This window comes from Cynocephalus volans, chromosome 11, assembly GCF_027409185.1.
Source record: "Cynocephalus volans isolate mCynVol1 chromosome 11, mCynVol1.pri, whole genome shotgun sequence".
Classification (NCBI taxonomy): Eukaryota; Metazoa; Chordata; class Mammalia; order Dermoptera; family Cynocephalidae; genus Cynocephalus; species Cynocephalus volans.
The window spans coordinates 10,343,460-10,362,536 of NC_084470.1; the positions used below are offsets into that span (position 1 = coordinate 10,343,460).

General features: G+C 43.1%; 1 protein-coding gene across 2 annotated transcripts in view; it reads left to right on the forward strand.

Annotated features, from left to right (window-relative positions):
- The window catches only part of AMPH (amphiphysin), a 238,688-nt gene that overhangs the window by 110,428 nt on the left and 109,183 nt on the right, over nucleotides 1-19,077 (forward strand). For both annotated transcript variants that reach the window (XM_063113943.1, XM_063113944.1), the window contains exon 3: nucleotides 16,986-17,040. In XM_063113943.1, the coding sequence (XP_062970013.1) occupies nucleotides 16,986-17,040 (55 nt within the window). The remainder of the gene's footprint in view (nucleotides 1-16,985; nucleotides 17,041-19,077) is intronic.

The window sequence follows — 19,077 nt, forward strand, 5'->3', positions numbered from 1 at the left end:
ATGATGAGGTCTCAGATAGAAATGAGGAACTTATTGGGAATTGGAAAAAAGATCACCCTTGCTACACCATGGCAAGGAACCTGGCTGCATTGTGTCCATGCCCTTGGACTTTGTGGAAGGTGAGACTTAAGAGTTGTGAGCCGGAATGCTTGGCAGAAGAAATTTCCAAGCAGCAGAGCATTAAGGAACCTGCATGGTTACTTCTAACAGACTACGCTGAGTTATGGCGGCAAAGACATGGTATAAAGCCAGAATTTAAGGGGAAAGTAGAGCATAAAGATTTGGAAACTTTGCAGCCTGACCATGAGGTAGAGAAGTGGAGAGCAGGAAAAAAATGCAAGGGTGAAGCAGATAAACTGTTCGCTAAAAACATTATCTTGGTGGTGAGGCAGCCAGATGCTAGGAAAATGAGAGAAAAGCCCTAAAGGCATTTGAGAAGTCTGGAAGTTACCGTACTCATCACAGGCCCTGAGGCCTAGATGGACTGAGTTGTCCTGGAGGACAGACCTGGGGTACAGCTGCTCTCAGGAACATGCTCCCTGCATCCCAGCTGCTCCGGCTGGAGCGGCCCCAAGTGTGGTTCGTGCAGCTGCCCTGGAGAGTAGAGGCCTGAAACCTCAGTAGTGTCCACATTGTGTTAAGTCTGCAGGGTGGCAGGATGTGAGAGCAGTGGAGGTATGGCAGTCTCCACCCAGATTCCAGAGGATGTATAGAAAAGCCTGGAAGCCAAGGCAGAGTCCTGCTGCAGGGGCAGAGCCACTGCAGAGGCCATCTACGAGAGCAATGCCAAGCAGGAAAGTGGGGTCAGAGCCCCCACAGCGAGCCCCCACCGAGGGAATGTCTAGAAGAGCCGAGGTAGGAGGGCTGCTGCTAGGACCCCAGAACTTCAGGGCCACTGGTAACATGCAACACAGGCCTGGAAAAGCTGCAGGCACCAGTGCAGCCCAATGGGCAGCACCTGGCAGAGCTGTGGGAATGAGGCTGCCTGATGCTTTGGGGGCCCAGATGCCCAATTGTGCCCTGAATACAGGAATTGTAGTCAAAGAAGATTATTTTGGTGCTTTAAAACTTAATGTCTGCCCTGCTGGGTTTCAGACTTGTTTGGGGCCTGTTTCTCCTTTTCCTGGCCTGTTCCTCCCTTTTGGAATGGGAATGTGTACCCAATGTCTGTTCCACCATTGTATCTTGGCAGGAGATAAATTTGGATTTGATTTTTACAGGTTCACAGCTGGAAGGACTTTTGGTTTTGGTCTCAGATGAGACTTTGGATTTCAGACTTTTCAGTTGGGTCTGGAACAAGCTAAGACTTTTAGGAATGTAGGGATGGAATGATTATATTTTGTATGTGAGAGGGACATGAATTTTGAGGGGCCAGGGGCAGAATGATGGAGTTTGGATGTGTTGTCCCCTTCAACACTCATGTGGTAACTTGATCCCCAATGTGGCAGTGTTGGAAACTGATTGAGTCATGGGGATGGATCCCTCATGAATGGATTAATGCTCTCCCTAGGGGAGGGGGGATTAATGAGTGAATTCTCGCTCTATCAGTTCCTGTGAGCACTGGTTGTTTAAAAGACCCTGGAACCTGCTCTCTTGCTCTCTTGCTTCCTCTCATCATGTGATCTGCTTGTACTCACCAGCTGCTGCCACTTTCCGCCATGAGCAGAAGCAGCCTTAGGCCCTTGCCAGATGCAGCTGTCCCAGAATTGTAAGCCAAATAAAGCTCTTTCCCTTAGAAATTACCCAGTCTCAGGTAATTCTGTTATAGCAACACAAAAACAGACTAATATATCCACAGACCCCGAATTTTGCCTATGGCACAACTTTTGTTGTGCAAAAGACTCTCTTAAGGGGATGAAAAGATAAGCTACGTATAAGGAGGAAATATTTGCAATACATATTGCCTCAATTATGTTCTTTAAAGGTCCTATATCCAATCCAGGGTCACATGCCACATTTAGCTGTCCAGTGTCATTAGTCTCTTAAACTAGTCACTTTGAACTCTTGGAAGAATTTTCCAATGCTTTCTTGTCTTTCATGATCTTCACACTCTTGAAGAGTGCAGACCAGTGGTTATTTGTAGAATGCCCCTCAGTTTGGGTTTGACCAATATTTTCTCATGATTAGCTTCATGTTATTTTTTCTGGCTGGATCATGTGGAAGTGATGGCCAGTGCACGATATCAGGGCACATGATGTTGATTTGTGCCGTTACTAGTGATGTTAACTTTTATCACTTGGTTAATAAGATGGTGTCTGCTGGGTATCTCTAGTATAAAGCTAATAAATAAGTATTCTGTACTTTTAATAAACATTTAATATATAATTAATTACTACTTAATAAGCATTAATAAGTATTCTGTGGGGGATATACTGTGAGACCATATAAATGTCCTGTTTCTTCATCAAGCTTTCATCTGCTAGTTTTATCCAGTGATACTTCTTATCTAAATCAGCTGTTATTCTGATGGCTGCTGAGTGGTGATTTGTTTCTAATTCCTTCTAAACCTATTAATTAGTACTCCACCCTATGGTAAAACTTTCCCTTGTTAATTAATAATGAGATCAGTATGGACTTACAGATTCCTATTTTATTCAAAGTGTCGTGATAGATTATTATTAATTGTTCTGAAGTACAGTCACCCCAAATGTAGCCAGTGGGAGCCCCTGGAGTTGACGCCTGTGTCCTTTTGACACGTCTGCATCCTTCTTTGAGATCTTTTCAAACTTTTGACACAAGACATTTCAGGTTCAAGCTGTGCTTTTAATAATTACCCAGCCTTGGAATCAGCCTTCCTCCAAAGAGTCCCAGTTTCTTTCAGGGAGAACGGCAGTTAGAAACCAAGGTCTAGGTGCCAGGTGTACTCTGTTTCTGGGGTATCACGCTTCTAACCTTTCAAAGGGGACAAGAATATATATATGTATATATATTTTATATACACACACACACAAATGTATGTACATTCAGGTTCAAGCTGTGCTTTTAATAATTACCCAGCCTTGGAATCAGCCTTTCCTCCAAAGAGTCCCAGTTTCTTTCAGGGAGAACGGCAGTTAGAAACCAAGGTCTAGGTGCCAGGTGTACTCTGTTTCTGGGGTATCACGCTTCTAACCTTTCAAACGGGACAAGAATATATATATGTATATATATTTTATATACACACACACACAAATGTATGTATATATCTGTATATACATGCATTTATACACACAGGAATTTATATTGTCCATATCTATCTACCTACCTACCTGTCTGAAACCACGGTACCCTCAGTTGCAGGTCCACAGCTCCTGTCTTATTTGAGCCTTCCCCTTTCTATATCGGTACCTCTTTCTTTGAGAGTGAGGACCTGGCTTCCATTATTCTGTGTATTTATTTGTATAGTCACCTGTATTTAACCAAACTCCTGACCATGTGGGCCATCTCCTCATCTCCTGTGTTGCACTAATCAGGAGTGACCCCTGCTCTCTAGGTGTGGGCTGATTCATAGTCACCTGCACTTCCCCTCCCCCAGCTCTTGGCTCTGGTGGCCAAGAATCCACCCAGTGCGCCAGCTGAGAGCTCCCCTTGTCTGCTAAGAGTTCTCTCTGCCACCCCCCTGGCACCTTGTCTTCTCAGAGTTCCCCCTGCTCCACTAGTGGTTGTGTACCAGTGGAAATATCCTGATAATTAAATGTTGGCACTTAATCAATTTTATAATGGGGGTTGTGAAAAAAAAACCCATGCCTATGGGACAGAGTTGACCCATGGGCTACATGATACTAAACATATAAGTATTATTACACATGCAAGTATACTAAATGCTAAGCACTGTTAATGTCCTAAAAGAAAGATAGTAGTTAATACAGTCTATTAACTCAGTGGGCAGTCTGCTTTTCAGACTTTAATAATCACAGTTATCAGTTTAAAATGTATGGGTATTTTGCATTTACCCTTAATTAAAATGTGGTTCTTTGGTTTTGGAAGTACAAGAGTCCTGCCTGAGGTCTCCTTTGTCTCTGCCTCATGCAGTGACCTCAGAGATCCCAAGCTGGTCATTTGTAACCAGTGTTCTCCCACCTCATCAGGAATTTATTATGAGAAGCACAGTAATAAATTTCATGGGGTGGTAGGTAGAGTTGGCTATAATTACCCCTGTTCCATTGTGGCCTCCGAGGGAAATCACAGTAGAATTCTCAGTACTGGGACGAGGGCTGGCTCACTCATGCCAGGGCAGCTCTGGTACAAATTACAGGTTTATTATTTTTAGAGCATATTCCTTCTGTTGTCTATTTTTAACACTTTCATCTGAAATAGACATTATTCCAGGTCATGTACCCAAAAGAAGATATCATTCATTTGTTCAGGACTGGGGGAGGATAGAAAAATAAAATATTTAAATTATGTTAATGCTGGTAGCAGGGCTCTTTGTAATCACAGAGGTCAAAGTATTGGAAATGTGGTGTCACAGCACTCATGTCATTTATTCAACAGTATGATACTAAATGTGCTGATCACCGTCGTGTTCGGTTTAGTGCCCGTTGATAGACTCTTTTAGCAGAAGCTTTAAATCAGTTCAGGCTTGTCTCTGGGTCCTTTATGCAGCAGACAAGACAGTTACATGGAAGGAAAGGAAAGTGTTCTGATGCTGGAGAAAGACCACCAAGGTCATAAATGGACATGGCAAAGCAGGAGACAGAATTGTGACATTTCAGCCTCTTGGTGTGTAGGGAAGCTCCCGCTGAAAGTCAGGGCCTCACGGGAAGGCTCTTCACAGAGGAGGGACAGTCTTCAGCTAAGGAAAGCAGCATAGAAACGGGACAGGTGATGACATTTCTTCTGCTTTAACGAAGCGTGATGAATTAGGAAGTGATGCATGGAGGGGTGTGTCCTACTCAAGCTGCACTCTTCCAGAAATCTCTCTACGCCGACTTCTGCCATTCTTTAAGAATATGCCTGACTGCGCACGTGCATTTCCTGCTCTGTGGGATACAAGTTACTCGTAGCTGTGGTTTGCTTTGGGCTCCCCTAATGTCCATGACACTAAGCCTTTCCTCGGCCGTACCCAGGGACTTGATCACGCTTCCCCTTTAGTACTTGGCAGATCTCAACAGCCTGTCAGCCAAGCAAATGGCTTTTCTCTCTAGAATTCACATTAAGGAGGCCGATTTGAATCAAGATGCTCAGATGTAATTGAGGGCAAAAAGGAGGTTGGTGCGGTGCAGAGTTGGTGTCTGTGTCTGGTGGTGGCGGTTAGTGACTGTGCTATTTGCTTTCAAAGTCCTTTCTACTTCCGCCACTGCACCTGCTTCCTTCTGATTGGACTGCCCTTCCCTGACCTGCCAGCTGCATGTGTCCGAGTCACGTTCTTTAAGGTCAACTCACCAGGTACATTGTACATGGTGTTTTCCCAGTCCCCTCAGTCAGCAGCCTCTCTTCCTGTACATTCTTCACTCGTACGTTATTTGTTGTCCAGTTTTTTACATGACAGTTACCTAGATGTGTACCTCTGTTCTCGCTGGGTTGTAAAATATTGAAAGGAAGACATCCTGTCTTAGTCATTTTTAAAAATCTTGCACGGTCTCTAGCACCTGCTAGGTGCTTAATAAGTATGTCCCTCTTTGTCCCTCAGATCCTCTGTATTCACCCTTTGTTTGCATAGGATATGCCTCCGCACTCATTCAATGTCAAAGCCCCTCTTTATTGTCATTTACTTTACCTCCTTCAACTTAATTTTTGGCAGCAAGATATCCCTTGGAGAAGTCTGATGTGGCCTGGGCTTGATTCTAACCTGGGTTCTGAAGCTGCCCTGGTAGACATTGTGCTCCATAAATACCTGCTGCACTGACAGTATTTTCAGTCTTCTAAGAGCTTTACATACTTTTTACAAACTTAATATAGTAGGTAACTTTAATTATGCAGAGGAATGTTTTTTCTTGTCCTTGAATCCCAGTCATGTTCTCCACGTTGTAAAATCACTTTTTTTTTTTTTAAGTATTATGTTTTGAAACAGTTCTCTCTTTTCTGATAGTACTTTTACTACAGAGCATTAACACATCTAATTGGTATCAGCTAATTGTCAGAGGGAACTGTGGGTCTCGTTGCCTGAATTTATACTGGGTTTCCATTAAAGTTAAGACTCAATAATCGCACAGTGTTCTATGAGCAAGTTGTTACACATCTGCATCTCTGCAATTAAAGTTTACCTAGAGATACTCTCAGTTCTAGCTATAAGTTTCCATGGGAGTTCTGTAATATTGAAAACCATCTTAGTGTGTAAATATTTTCCAACATCTCAAGTGTTTCCTTTTAATATCAACTTTCGAGAAAGTTTTTAGGTTGATAGATAATATCACCTAGAGGCACGTTTGGAACAATAGCACGTACCTACTTTGGCATCCATTCGCCATACATTTATTGAGTGTCTTCTACGTAGCAGGAACTGATCTAGGCCTTTGGGAAACTTCAGTGAACAAGGCAGATGAAAGAGTTCATTGCCATGGCAGTTCTAGACAAAAAACAATACAGTAAACAAGTACTTTATACTGTCCACTAGAAAGTGGTGAGAGCTATGGAAGAAAAGAATGAAGCAGGGAATAAACAGAGCAAGGCACATGAATCAGGAGGCTTGGAGACAGCAAGTTGCAAGTTTTCCTTCAAAGGGGAGCAAAGAAGACAATAGCTGGGAGAGGAGGTGGGGTCGAGAGATTGTTTTCTTAAGGTGGCAAAAATATGTGTATACTAATAGGACTCATTTAGTCCAGAAGGAAAATGTGATGACTTGTCAGAGAAAGAGGAGAGCTCTTCTTTCTTTTGAAACAGTTAAAGTGGTAGAAAAAAGATACAGAATCTTTACATGATGTTACTGTACTTCCATCGTTATGATGTATTTTGGTATCTTAGTTTCATTACTTAACATTAGCACATGAATATACTCTTACCCCAACTGGTATTCTTAGAATAAATAATTTCTATGCCTTCCCACCATCCCATTTCCAGATCAATTCCCCAGACTCACTGGGTGTCTACTGGTTGTCACCACAAAGACCCTCACCCTGTAGAGCCGCTCACTTAGCATAGTAACTATTCATGAAATAGTTATGTGATTGGCTGTGAGATTCCTAGTTTAAGTGATTAATATGCAGTTATATTCAGTATATGGCAAAACAGCAAAGGAACATAATTTGGCCACTAAGCTCCTGGCTAAGACTGTCACTGTCCTTTGGAATATTGTTTTTAAGGAAAAGACGTGTTTTGTTCATATAATGTTGATTTAGAGTCTCTTTTTTTTTAATAAGTATATCCCACCATGATTGCTGATATAGCTGACTTGTGTGGGAGGAGCAGATAGTGGAAATCTGTAGGTGTCAAGAGAATGTATTGGCCCTTGGTCTTCAAACTTTTCTGCATTTCTCTATAGCCTCTCTCTCTATTTAATTTCCTGCACATCCATTAAACCTTCTCTCTGCTCACTGGGACACGAGTCTGCTACTTTGTGCAAATGTTAGGGTGTTGCTGTTCTTGGTGACAGAGGGGAGCCAGAATCAAAAGCTTGTTACATTGGTCGGAGAACCTGCCCATCTATTAATCTCTTTACTCTTACTTGTTTTATTCCATCAGTAAGAATATCTCTTCAGTCCTGGCCTATCGAAATCGAAAGCTTTAGTTCAAACCGAACTGAAATTTGATCTAATCAGACTGCAAATGTTCCAAGCGTTACTGTTCATATCGTTTCCTGTGGAGCCTGTTCCCAATTAAAGAAATCACTCCTAGAGTAAGCTCTTCGTCTTACGTCTCCGAAGATTTCCTTTTATCTGTCCTATGCTGTTACCTACTTTTAATTGCATTCATATTTTATCTTACAATATTGATGAACCATGCCAGCTGCGGAAGACTTTTATCCCAGTCCTCTGCATTCATGGAGAGACCAATTCTCTATGTCATCTGCTTCCCCCTGTGAAGTAAGCTTATTATCGAGTTTGGATGCCCCTCTCCAAATGATCCCCAGATTGATCGTACCAATCCAGTCACAGGATGCAGAGAATTGGGCATATCTCTCATCCATGTCTAGGGAGACTATCTGAAATGGTTGTGAACATCTGCATAAAAGAGCTGCAGTCGATTTTCAGATTTGCACCCGTTTTAGTGGTTCCCATTGACTGTGATTCTGTCCTGTAATTCACCCTGTAAGCCTCATGGTTGACTTTGCCCTTGGAGTACAATCTAAATGAAGGAGATGCATTAGAGGGAATATCTTACGGTGACGGACCGAAGCCAGGAGCCAGACATGTTTTGGAGTGTCTTTTTGGCATTCTTATGCTAGAGCTATGTACTAGAGTGTCTGTCAACACACTATGTCTGGTAAACAATAGGCACAGTGAAAAATCATGGTAGAGGTTCCCAATAGCCATCATCTGGAGACTGTTTGAAAATACAGATTCCTAGGTGCTACTCCAGACTTCAGATCAGCTCCCACATTTGACTTGTGGCTCGAGAGTCATCTGTGATGTCAGCAACTTGGATACAAGCCTGAGATTACACAGTCATAGTGTGATAATGGTTTCCTTAGTTGCATATATTTTTAATATGTTCCCAAACCTGATGAATTATAAGAATCTTCTAAGGAGCTTTAAACATTGTTAAATTTTCCAAGCCTCACCTGACTGGTTTAGGCAAAAACAGTGATGAAGCATTTTGATTATTAAGACTTTCCACAAATAGGGATTTGGCATTTATAATGTGTTTTGTACACTGTCTACCTGATTCTTATAGCAGTCCATAATTATAATTCTGCTTTACTTATGAGAAAACCAAATATATGTCATAAAATCTTTCAGTTTGGGAATGAACTTGACTATTTTGAATGAACTTGACGATTTTGGCCACTGGTATTCATGCTTTCTTGTTTTCTCAGGTAGTAATTTATCATATTGGCTTGATTTTTCTCATATCCATTGTTAAGTGGTTCTTATACAACTTATATAGAAATTGTTCACACATACTCTGGGACCCTTTGTTACTGCAAAATTTAAAGTTATAAATACTTTCCGAAAAACACAACTGTGTGCTTGATCCTAAGAAGTACAAATAAGCAATGAGGAAGCACTATAAATTCCCAAGTGGCTTGTTTTGGGGAGATTTTGTATATTCCTCATGAAGATACTCTTTGCATTATGACATGTAGCAGAACTTAGTTCAGTCAAGCATTTATGAAACACCAACTCTTTGCACAGTTTGTAATTTAAAAAGAATGGGGTAGAGTAATAATAGGGACATCCTACAGTTACTGAATGCATGATAAGGGACAGGGACTCTGCTGAGGAATTAGGGGCCTAGAGAACTTAAGTAACTTGCTCCAGGTTGCACCGTCAGAAGTGACAGAGCTAAGATTTTAAAGGCAGAGGCAGTGTGACCCGAGAGCCACAGACTTAACCACTCTGTGAGCTGAATCACATGGAATAAGCAGCGGAATTGTGAGCTTTTGAGAAAAACAAGTGAGCAATTGGTATCTTATTTACAGATGAGGACTGTGTCCTGAGAGTGTGGAGAATGGTGCCTTTAGTTAAACTGGCCTCATGGATCGGCAGCTAATTCTCGTTGGGCAGCCTCAGTCCCCCACTCGGGCACCCATGTCTCTGCAGCCTGCGCGCACAGGCACGGGGGGGCAGCGGTCACGCGTGTGGCTCAAATAACCCGCCCACCTGCCTCAAATCCTGGCTTGCTGTCCACCAGGGCTGGGCCTTCAGGAAGTTCATGGAAAGATGTTTGGGGTTTTTAATTCTCTTTTTTCTGTGAAGTTTTTGAAGCACCCTCATATCAGATGTGAGACTTCGGGCCAGTTCTCAGCCTCTGGGCCTGAATTTTCTCATTTGTAAAAATGTGCCAACCTCATGGAGTTACTGGTTGGGTCATAAGTTAACGGAGCTGTGACACAGAAGACAGTTTCTGGAACAGAGTGACCACCCAGTAAAGTGTTCGATTTTGTGATTATGTTGCCATATTAAAGGCTGCCATTGAGGACATCATTTGTGGACTCCAAAATTCATATATTGCAATCCTCACTCTTGGTCCCTCAGAATGGGGCTGCATTTGGAGACAGGGCCTGCAAGGAGGTTATTAAGGTTCAATGAGGTCCTATGTGTGAGCCCTAATCCACTGTGACTGGTGTCCTTACAAGAAGAGGAAGAGATACCAGGACACACACACAGTCAAAAGGCCACGTGAGCACAGCGAGAAGGCAGCATCTGCAGGCTGAGGAGAGGGGCCTCGGGGAGACCCACCCTGCCAGCACCTCGACCTCAGACTTCCAGCCTCCAGAACTGTGAGAAAATAAATTTCTGTTGTTTAAGCCACCCAGTCGGGGGTATTTTGTTATGGCATCCCTAGGAAACTAATTCAGACATCATAAATGATAGTTTCCTAAGTATTCTAGATACTATGTTATGACTGGGATGATGATAGACAAGGCACCCCCTTCCCTCTCGTTAATGTATCTTCATACCTTGACACAGCAGTTGTATTTCTAGTGCTTTTACATCCTGTCCAACTTGACCATGAAACAGTATTGTAGATAGAGCTGGGGCCATACCCACAGAAAGGGGTGCCGAACACCAAGCACAGGAAGAGTTGTGCTGGGTGAGACTCCTGTTGGATTAACCTTTATTTTAGGTCAGTTCCTCCCCCCACCCCCCACCATCCTGGCCAATATATTTACTGTGCTCTAGGTATTAAAGCTGAGGTTGAAGATATTTAAATAATGCCCCTAATGATGCACCATATAAGTCAAGTCTCTTCACACACACAAACACACGTGGAATAAAACTGAGTGGATTTTCACGGGTCACAAACTCAGTTGCCTACATTCCACAAAGCATTTCTCCCAGCTGTGTCCTGCCTGAATATGATGGTGCGTCTAATAGTTATAATGAGGCAGTTCTATCCTCTTGCACACAATGTATTAGCTTTTCTAAAAGGTTTGAATGGAGATCTGTATGAACTCAAGCTACTTGGCTTAAGAGAAATGAATGGAGAAATTGCACATGTGATTAGTAGCTAGCTTTCTAATTTTGTTTTGTTGAAAGGTAGAAAGTGCATTTGATTTGGCTTTTAGATCATAGGAATTCTTGGAATTGATGACAAGGATAATTGGAAATTGGGCCATGAGTCTTGGATAAAACAGTGGAAACTGAGGTATTCTCTTTGATGACTCTCTCCCTGCCATGCACCCCCTCCCACCCCCAGCAGCCCAAGAATATGATTTCAAACACCCACTCCTATGTTCTCTCTGTCTTCTATCTTCTGTATTAATATCTTGCAAAAATAAATTTTAAAAAACAGGGAAATTGTTCTATGAAGTCAGTGCTGGCTTCTTAATGACAGCTTCTGTTACTACAAAGAGGTCAAAGCAAGGAACGGAAATGTAAAGTTGAGAGACCCTGTCACTCTTCCCTTTGAAAAGCTTTCCTCTTCCAATTCGACAGCACCTGAACGTGTGGGGAGAGCTGTGTCTCAGCAAACCAAGTGCCTGTAGTGCTCAGCGGCCTAATGTCTTTGATCATTAAGTGGATGAGATATTATGCCTTATTAGTCATCTGTTAATCAAGGTGCTGATTATGGCCTCATTAAATCGCATCTCCTTGATAATCTAATACTCTTCTATGCTTCAAAAATATAAGCAAGTTTATTAGCATTGCTTTCAAGATGGAGTTAATTTGTCTGAACTCTGAGAAATTAAGCTAATTTTAATTTTAATATGTTACTTCGGCCATTGTCTAGAGAAAAATGTCAGCAAAGACAAGAAATAGTGATGTAACTTTGGGAACTTCTATAAGCTTACGGCCACAGATGAGATGACAGGACTCAGCTTTGTGAAATCACAGTTTTGTGAAGTTCTGTCTCTGCAGATCCAAGTCTCATACATCTGTTGGCATTGCCGGCTTTTTACCTGAGCCCTTGTTTAAATGTCAACTCACGGTTTCTGAGTCAGAGAGGCAACTTAATGAAAAAATTTTCTAAAGCATGTGTGGTGTTTTCTTTCTCCTGTCCGTCTTCTTTTTATAACAAAAGTTACTTATAAAAATAAATCCGTACTACATTTACCACATTTTAATAAGCCAGTTCAACAAACTGTTATTGTCTGGTTAACAGGTCTTAAACACCTGTTGTCTTAAGTTATTTTGCCAGACCTGCATAACCTTACTAATAAAATCGCTAGATTTGGTGTTGCAAGTACAGGCAGGGCCGCAGTGATGCACTCGCCCAGGGGTGCCGTGCTCCTTAATCGTGCAGTGGTTGCTGCTGCCCTGAGTTTAGTTGCTCAGAAATCATTAATTCCTTCTCTGCATTTTTTCCACAATTCAGTCAAATTAATGCCTTCACTCTGGCTTCTTTCTTTTGGGCAGAAGTAACTGGGTTAAAGGTAAGATAACAAAATCATACTTTTTTGTTTATTCTTGAAGTCCTAGTCCTAAGTATTTACTAATATCAATATATATTTAATGCTTCAGAATTTAGTGTATCTAAACAATAAACAACTTGCCTCATTAATTTTCGAATGTCATTCATACACCTTAGTGCAGCCCTGTTTTTAAGATCAGCACCTAGAGACTGTTTGCCATAGCTCTAGGACTTGACGACACTCTTGTGTGTGGCAGAGTCTGCGGTAGCTTTTATCAGGGACCTGGCTCACTTTGGAGAAGGGCCGTGTGTTGCATAGAAGTATGCTCTTGTCAGAGTGATAGGAAATCGTGACGCAGAAGCATTTCTGGCTGCTCCTTTGGCTCTGCATAGATAATTCTTGAGATGTTTGAGAACCAAATGTGTATCTGGGGCTGTCCAGCGTGCTGAAGAGACTTACAAATGAGAGCAGTCTAGCAGCCCAGCTTGCCTGGGAACGGCTCCATCCACCCCCACGTGTACCCCCCCCCTCCGGGACATGTATGCACATAATTAAGGAACTAGTGCTATCGAGGACAAACCTGATGTAAACAACCTGGAAACACATTCGATCAGGTGTGGCATGTGATCTCTTTGTGTTGAATAACAAAGGTCTCTGAAACATCCCTTGCTGATGTGCCTGCTGCAGTTTCCCTACCTGTTTAATTGGATTTTTAACTTTTTCTAATCCTTAAGGGGATATATGATGAGTGGAGCCCACAGGAGTAAGGGAAAAAAGCAACAGCTTTGACGTACCACTCATCAAATAACAGGAGTTTTGGAATAGAGGCGTTGATTCTCAGACTTTTTAAACGTTTTTAACTGTGTGTGCACTTTCTGCATGCCTGTTCAATTTTATTATCTCCATGATGAGACCGCACACGACCCTGGCTTGTTTGCCAGGACAGCTGGGAAGCAGGTGACTGGAGAGACTGCCTCCTTCTCCCCAGCCCTGTGCGCCTGTGAGACCCCAGGGGAGGGGTGGGTTGAGAACAGCTTTAATGAGGAAGGAAAAGCAAGCCGTGACCCCCTCAGGCTGTGTGGGAGGAAAGTGAGGCCTGGGGACCGGCTGAGCTTAAGAAGCCGAGGCTCCTGACACTGATGAAAGATTCAACTGAAAAAATAAAGAAGCTCTGACCCACACTGGAGCCGTGTTAGTATACTGTATGCCAGGGCAAGGAATACTGTAGGCAGAGGATCCTTCTTGGATCTTGCCTAAAGAGCAGTATTATTAGGCATTCAAGACAATCTAGTTGTAATAGACTCACTTACCCTCCTTTAGCCATGAGCCCTGAAGAGAGTGTGGCCAGGAGACAGAATAATAATTTTATCTTATCTTGTAGAGAATCGCATAAAGAAATAGAAGGGAAAGTACAGGCAGGTAGTCCCAAGAGTGTAGAACTGTGAGTCTGTTTTCTGCACATAGATATGTGCAACACAAAATTCATGGCTGAATTACTGAAATGGTAATTTTCAGAGGAATTTGGATTGAACTTCAAATTCAGTGAAATTGGAGCAGTGCTATAAGAATTTGTTCGTTGATTTAAAACATCTGTGATCCATGCAGAGTAATGATGTTAAGGGAATTTTGTTATGAAACAGGATTTGTGGAGACGAAACTATGGTATGATATAGGTGAAGAATTTCTCTCTAGAGCCTGTTGCCTTTTTGATTCAGGTAGAATTTTAGGTGAAATTCAATATGGCTATTACTGAATGACTCATGACACCTTAATACTAGTGGGGAAAATTAGAAATTTTAATAATTGGAAAAGAAGAAAGTCATTTAAACTAGCCTTCAGGTTTTCTGCTTAAGTTGAACTCCTCTGTTTAAGCCATTATTGTACAGTTTCAACTTTCTTCCTCTCTTTCAATGCATAAACAATCTCTCTTGGGATTATTATTTTATTTTTTAAAAACCTTTATTGTTTCCCTTTGGCAAGATGGGTCCAGTATGTGGATTGGAGCCTGAATTATTTCATTCTTTCTTGTTTTGAAAGAAAAAGCGATGACTTAATTGTGGGCTTAATTGTACGTAACATTGTTTTTTGAATATTTGGGAAACGAATGCCTTCCCTGCTGTTCATTTGCTGCTTCCAGATACTCTGAACAATCCTGGCGACTCATAACCATCGGTTTTCCCAGCTGGTTTTTTGACTTCCTGAGGGAAGCGTCCTTCTGGGTGAGAAGTGAGCCTGGCCTCAGCTCAGTGCCTCAGACTTCTCCGTGGATGGGCCAGGGGCAGAGCTGACGGCTGCAGGCAGGAGGCGTGCGGGAAGCCGTGTGTTTAATCTCTGTGTGGTTCTTCATGCCACTTCATCACAGGCGGCTGAGTGGCTGTGAAATAATGGGTTCTCTTCTTTTCACTCACCTCCATAAGTTGATGTTCCAAGGAGGTGTTGTAGCTTTATTCTGTGGCTGTGTGTGCCCCAGACAAGCCATTAAGTACCCCCAGGTCCTATACTTACCCAGTTTGAGAAATGTGGCCTTGGGGGATTCAGACCCTCCTAATTGCACCTTTTAGGGCTTTAGGCTGTGGATTGGTGTGGGTGTATATCTGTCCAGGTAAATCTCACGTCTGATGTCAGGTATTGTTTTCTCTAGATTACCTGCTGTCTGATGGGACAGGGGATTCCAGGGCTGCTTCTCTCTCACTGTCCTTCCATCTCTTTGCATCACTTGACCACCACTGGGCCTTCCATTTGCTGATGCCCGATTTGTCCCTGATCTTTCCAATTTGGCTGCTTTTCTGAAAAGTTTCTGTGAGTGCCTTTACTGCTTTTCTCCTCACTGCCTCCATTGGCCTTATTTTGTTGTTCAGCATTGCCACTACTGATGGTGAGTCACTGTTGGGCAGGGGGGATCAGGCCGTGTGTGGGAGCAGCATCCGTGGCTTCAGATGACAGGGCTCTGCTCCTAACTCCTGGAATGTGCGAGACAGCATGTTGTCGACCAGTACCCTGAGGGGAGATGGTGGGGAATGAAGAGACATACTTCATGGGATCAGGAGGATCTTTCAGGCTGCTGACCTTTAAGGCATCCTAGTTTATTTTAGGTTCCTTTTTATAAGCCAGTGAAAATAAGAAATCATACTGATTATATCAGTTATGTCTGGTACCAAGCTATTTATAGAACATTTTCAGCTGCCACAGTACTTGAAGATTCATAGCTAACTACTTATCAACAAAATAAGAACATAAGCTTCTCCTTTACAAACCTTCCAGTGTCCTGGATTCAATCAAAGGTCAAACCTCAAGAGGAGGGAGAAAGGGGAAGTAGGCAAAAGGGATGCCAGCCTTTCTGGCTTCCCTAGAATAGCAAGGACTTAGTCAGCTTGCTATTCAGTACCTCACAGCAGAGGAGCTTCCTCTGCCCTCCCTCAGCCCAGACTGGAGAGGCAGCCTCTGCCTTGAATGCATACACGGGGCTCTGGGCAGGAGAGCAGAAGCATGGGGCCCTGGGAGGCACTCACAGTGCCCAAGCCGCTTCCCTCATTTCTAGCCCACTAGACTGACCTGCAATGACCAGCATTGGCAGCTCTCTGCCTGGAGCCTGTCTCTGGCTACTGAAGACCTCCCTGCCCCTGTGCGGACACTCAGGGGAGTTAATGTCCTCCTGGAGCAGCCATAGACCAGTGACTGACAGGGGAGGATGAGGGAATGCCTGGCCCATTTGCCCCTCAGTTAGGGGTGTGGTTAACCCCACCCCGAGTTCGCCAGTGGGGCTGAGGCCCAGCTGCCTGCAATGGTAACTTGGGGAGCGCCGTGCGCTGGCCTCCTCCTTCCCTGCCTCTGCTCTCCACTCCCCTGTTGGCATTTCCTGCATTAACTCAAATTAAACTACTTTCAATCCAATCCTAGTTTCAGGGAGTTTCTAAGGGAAATCCACACCAAAGCAAGCATTTGTATGTCAAAATTTCCGATTTAACAATGCTTCTAATTTCGGTGCAGTACAATAGAAATATAATGTAAACTATATATGTAATTTAGAATTATCTAGTGGCCACATTTTTAAAAAGCAAAAAGAAACAGGTGAAATTAATTTAAATAAAGCAGTTTATTTAACTCAATATCTTCAAAATATTATCATTGTAACATGTAATCTATGTAAAATATATTAACAAGATTTTTTTGCACTAAGTCCCTGAAATCTACTATGTAAAATACACTCACAGCACATCTCAGCTTGAATTAGCCACATTGCGAGTGCTTAGAAGTACACGTGGCTAGTGGCTGCCGTATTGGATTGTGATGGTCAGTCCCTGCTATTGTAACCCATGTGTCAAAATGTAGAGACCTGATAGCTCTTGAGTATACAGGAGGCTGTATAGTGGATCTTATTTTCCACTCTTAGCAAAATCTTGCCCTTTTCTGTTCTTTTGAGCTGAATAATAGCTCTATAAATGTGTAGACTGATGGGCATTATCACCTCGTTCAGTCTGTGTGCACATATTTATGCTCTTTCAAGAATGAGCCTCTGGCACTAGTAACTTTGAGACTTATTGCTTCTAACATGTTTGCACGGAAAATATAGACTAGATGTTTAGCATCTCTGTGCTTGTGTGTTTTCCAGGCAGAGGGTACCAGACTTCAGCGAGAACTCCGAGGATATTTAGCAGCAATCAAAGGTAACGTGTGTGTTATTTACTGCATGCTACCAAGCAGAGGTTGTTCTTGGAATTTGCAAGTGACAGGATTTAGTGTTAATTACAAAGCCATTCGGCTTCCTGGCAAGATGGGCACTTGAATGCAGGTGTTCTATTCCACCCACCCCTCAATTCCCATTGACAGGATAATCAGAATACACAAGGAAAAATATGTCTGCCCTTGTGCTGACAACTAAGAATAAATGCCACCTACGTGCCAGAGATTTCTAGGAAGATTTGTCAAAGCAAGCTCTAGACCTTGTTTAAGAAAAGCCACAGCGGGCTTACATCCTGAGGGGAAGCGGTCCCAGGAGTGGAGCACTCACAGGCTCCCTGTAAGCCGTCTCACTGGATGGGGCAAGGGATGGGGCAGAGGCCGGCGGAGGGTTCAGGAGCCACGGCCCTGGACTGCCTGTGACTTGTGTGGATTTGCTGCACTTGCAGCCCCACCTCGGTGCAACGTGTGGGAGCAGAGAGGCCCTGGTGGTGGTTTCTGTACTCAGCTGTGCCAGGCAAAGAAATGAGGCCAGTGGAGGGGGAGGAGAGAGCACTCGGGAGCTGTGCTCAGTCTGTGCCCCTGTCCACAGTCATCACGCCCCTGCCCTGAGTCAGAGCCAAGTGTACCCACAATGTGATACAGCAGAAGGCAGATTGTGAGATGAGTAGAGAGAGGATAGATCATCTGCAAAGGGTTATTGGGACAACTGGCCAAACACTTAGAAAAAAGTGAGATTCTTAACTTCACCCTTTCCTTTCTCTTCCCCAATTGCAGATTGTAGTAAAGATTTAAATATGAATACAAAGAAATGTGCTAAAGTAGTAGAATAAAAGGCAGTAGATTTAGTCCCTGATCTTGGGTAGATAAGGTCTTTATAAGGGTATCCAACAAGGCAGAAACCATAAAGGTCTGAGGAGGTGTGGGCCCTGGGGCAATTGTGGGGAAAGTAACCAGCCTCTCAGCCACCTGGGCTTCCTCACCTGTAAGATGCTCCAGTTCTCTCAGAACCCCCCTAAAGCTTTAAAACTGGGATTCTGTGAATGGGGATGTGAGCTCTATTCATCTTATTATTGTTGATCTCTGGGCCTCATTCACCTCTGCAGGGCTTTGTGATTTCTCCCGGTGCTTAGGTTTTGCATTCGTTGTGGCAGCAAACATCTCTTGAGCACCATTCGTGTGCCTGACCCTGTTCTAAAAAAAGGAGAAGCAGAGATGAACAAGACACAGTGCCCGTTGTCAAGGGGCTCGCAGCAGAGGTGGGGAGCCAGTTAAATAAACAAAAAGGCCAATAGGCGTAGGAAGTGTGCATTGAGTGCCATCATAACAGACAACAGGTCCCCACCCTACCTGAGGGACAGGAGGGGACTGGGTCAGGAACAGTCCCTCCAAGAACTTATACTTGAATGGACCCAGGAAGGGGGCATAGGTGGTCCTCAAGTGATCAGGTGTGCTAGAGGAAGGGATTGATGTTGGGGGGCATTGCAGGTAGGAGAAGCAACCAGGAGGCAGGAGGAAGCCCGTGCTCTTTAGAGAACTGGTAGATCCTTGAGGTGCAAGCAGAAAACTGAGCTGTTTGAGATGTGGAATGGAGGCAGCATTTGCATAAAGAAGTTCTTTATGGATCATATCAGGGGTTTTATTCTATCAATGGGGAGGGGACTCATTAAGTGATTGTAGGCAAGGGAATAAGTCACATGACCAGGTTAGAATTTTAGAAAATTAGTTATTGTGATTGTATGGGATTGAGGTTAGAAGAAAGGAAATTACAAGATTTATTAAAAATCTAGTTCAATAGTTTATTAATAATAATAGTAATAACCAACATTTATTGAGCACTTATGTAGCAGGCACTGAGATAAGTTTTTTATATGCCTCATTTCATATCATTCTCACTACAGCCTTATGGCAGGTACTATTATTTATTAGTATGTTACACTTTGGAAAGCTGAGGTTTAGGATGATTAGTAATTTGCCTAAAAATTGCACAGATGGTATGTGATGGAACCAAGATTTTAACAAAG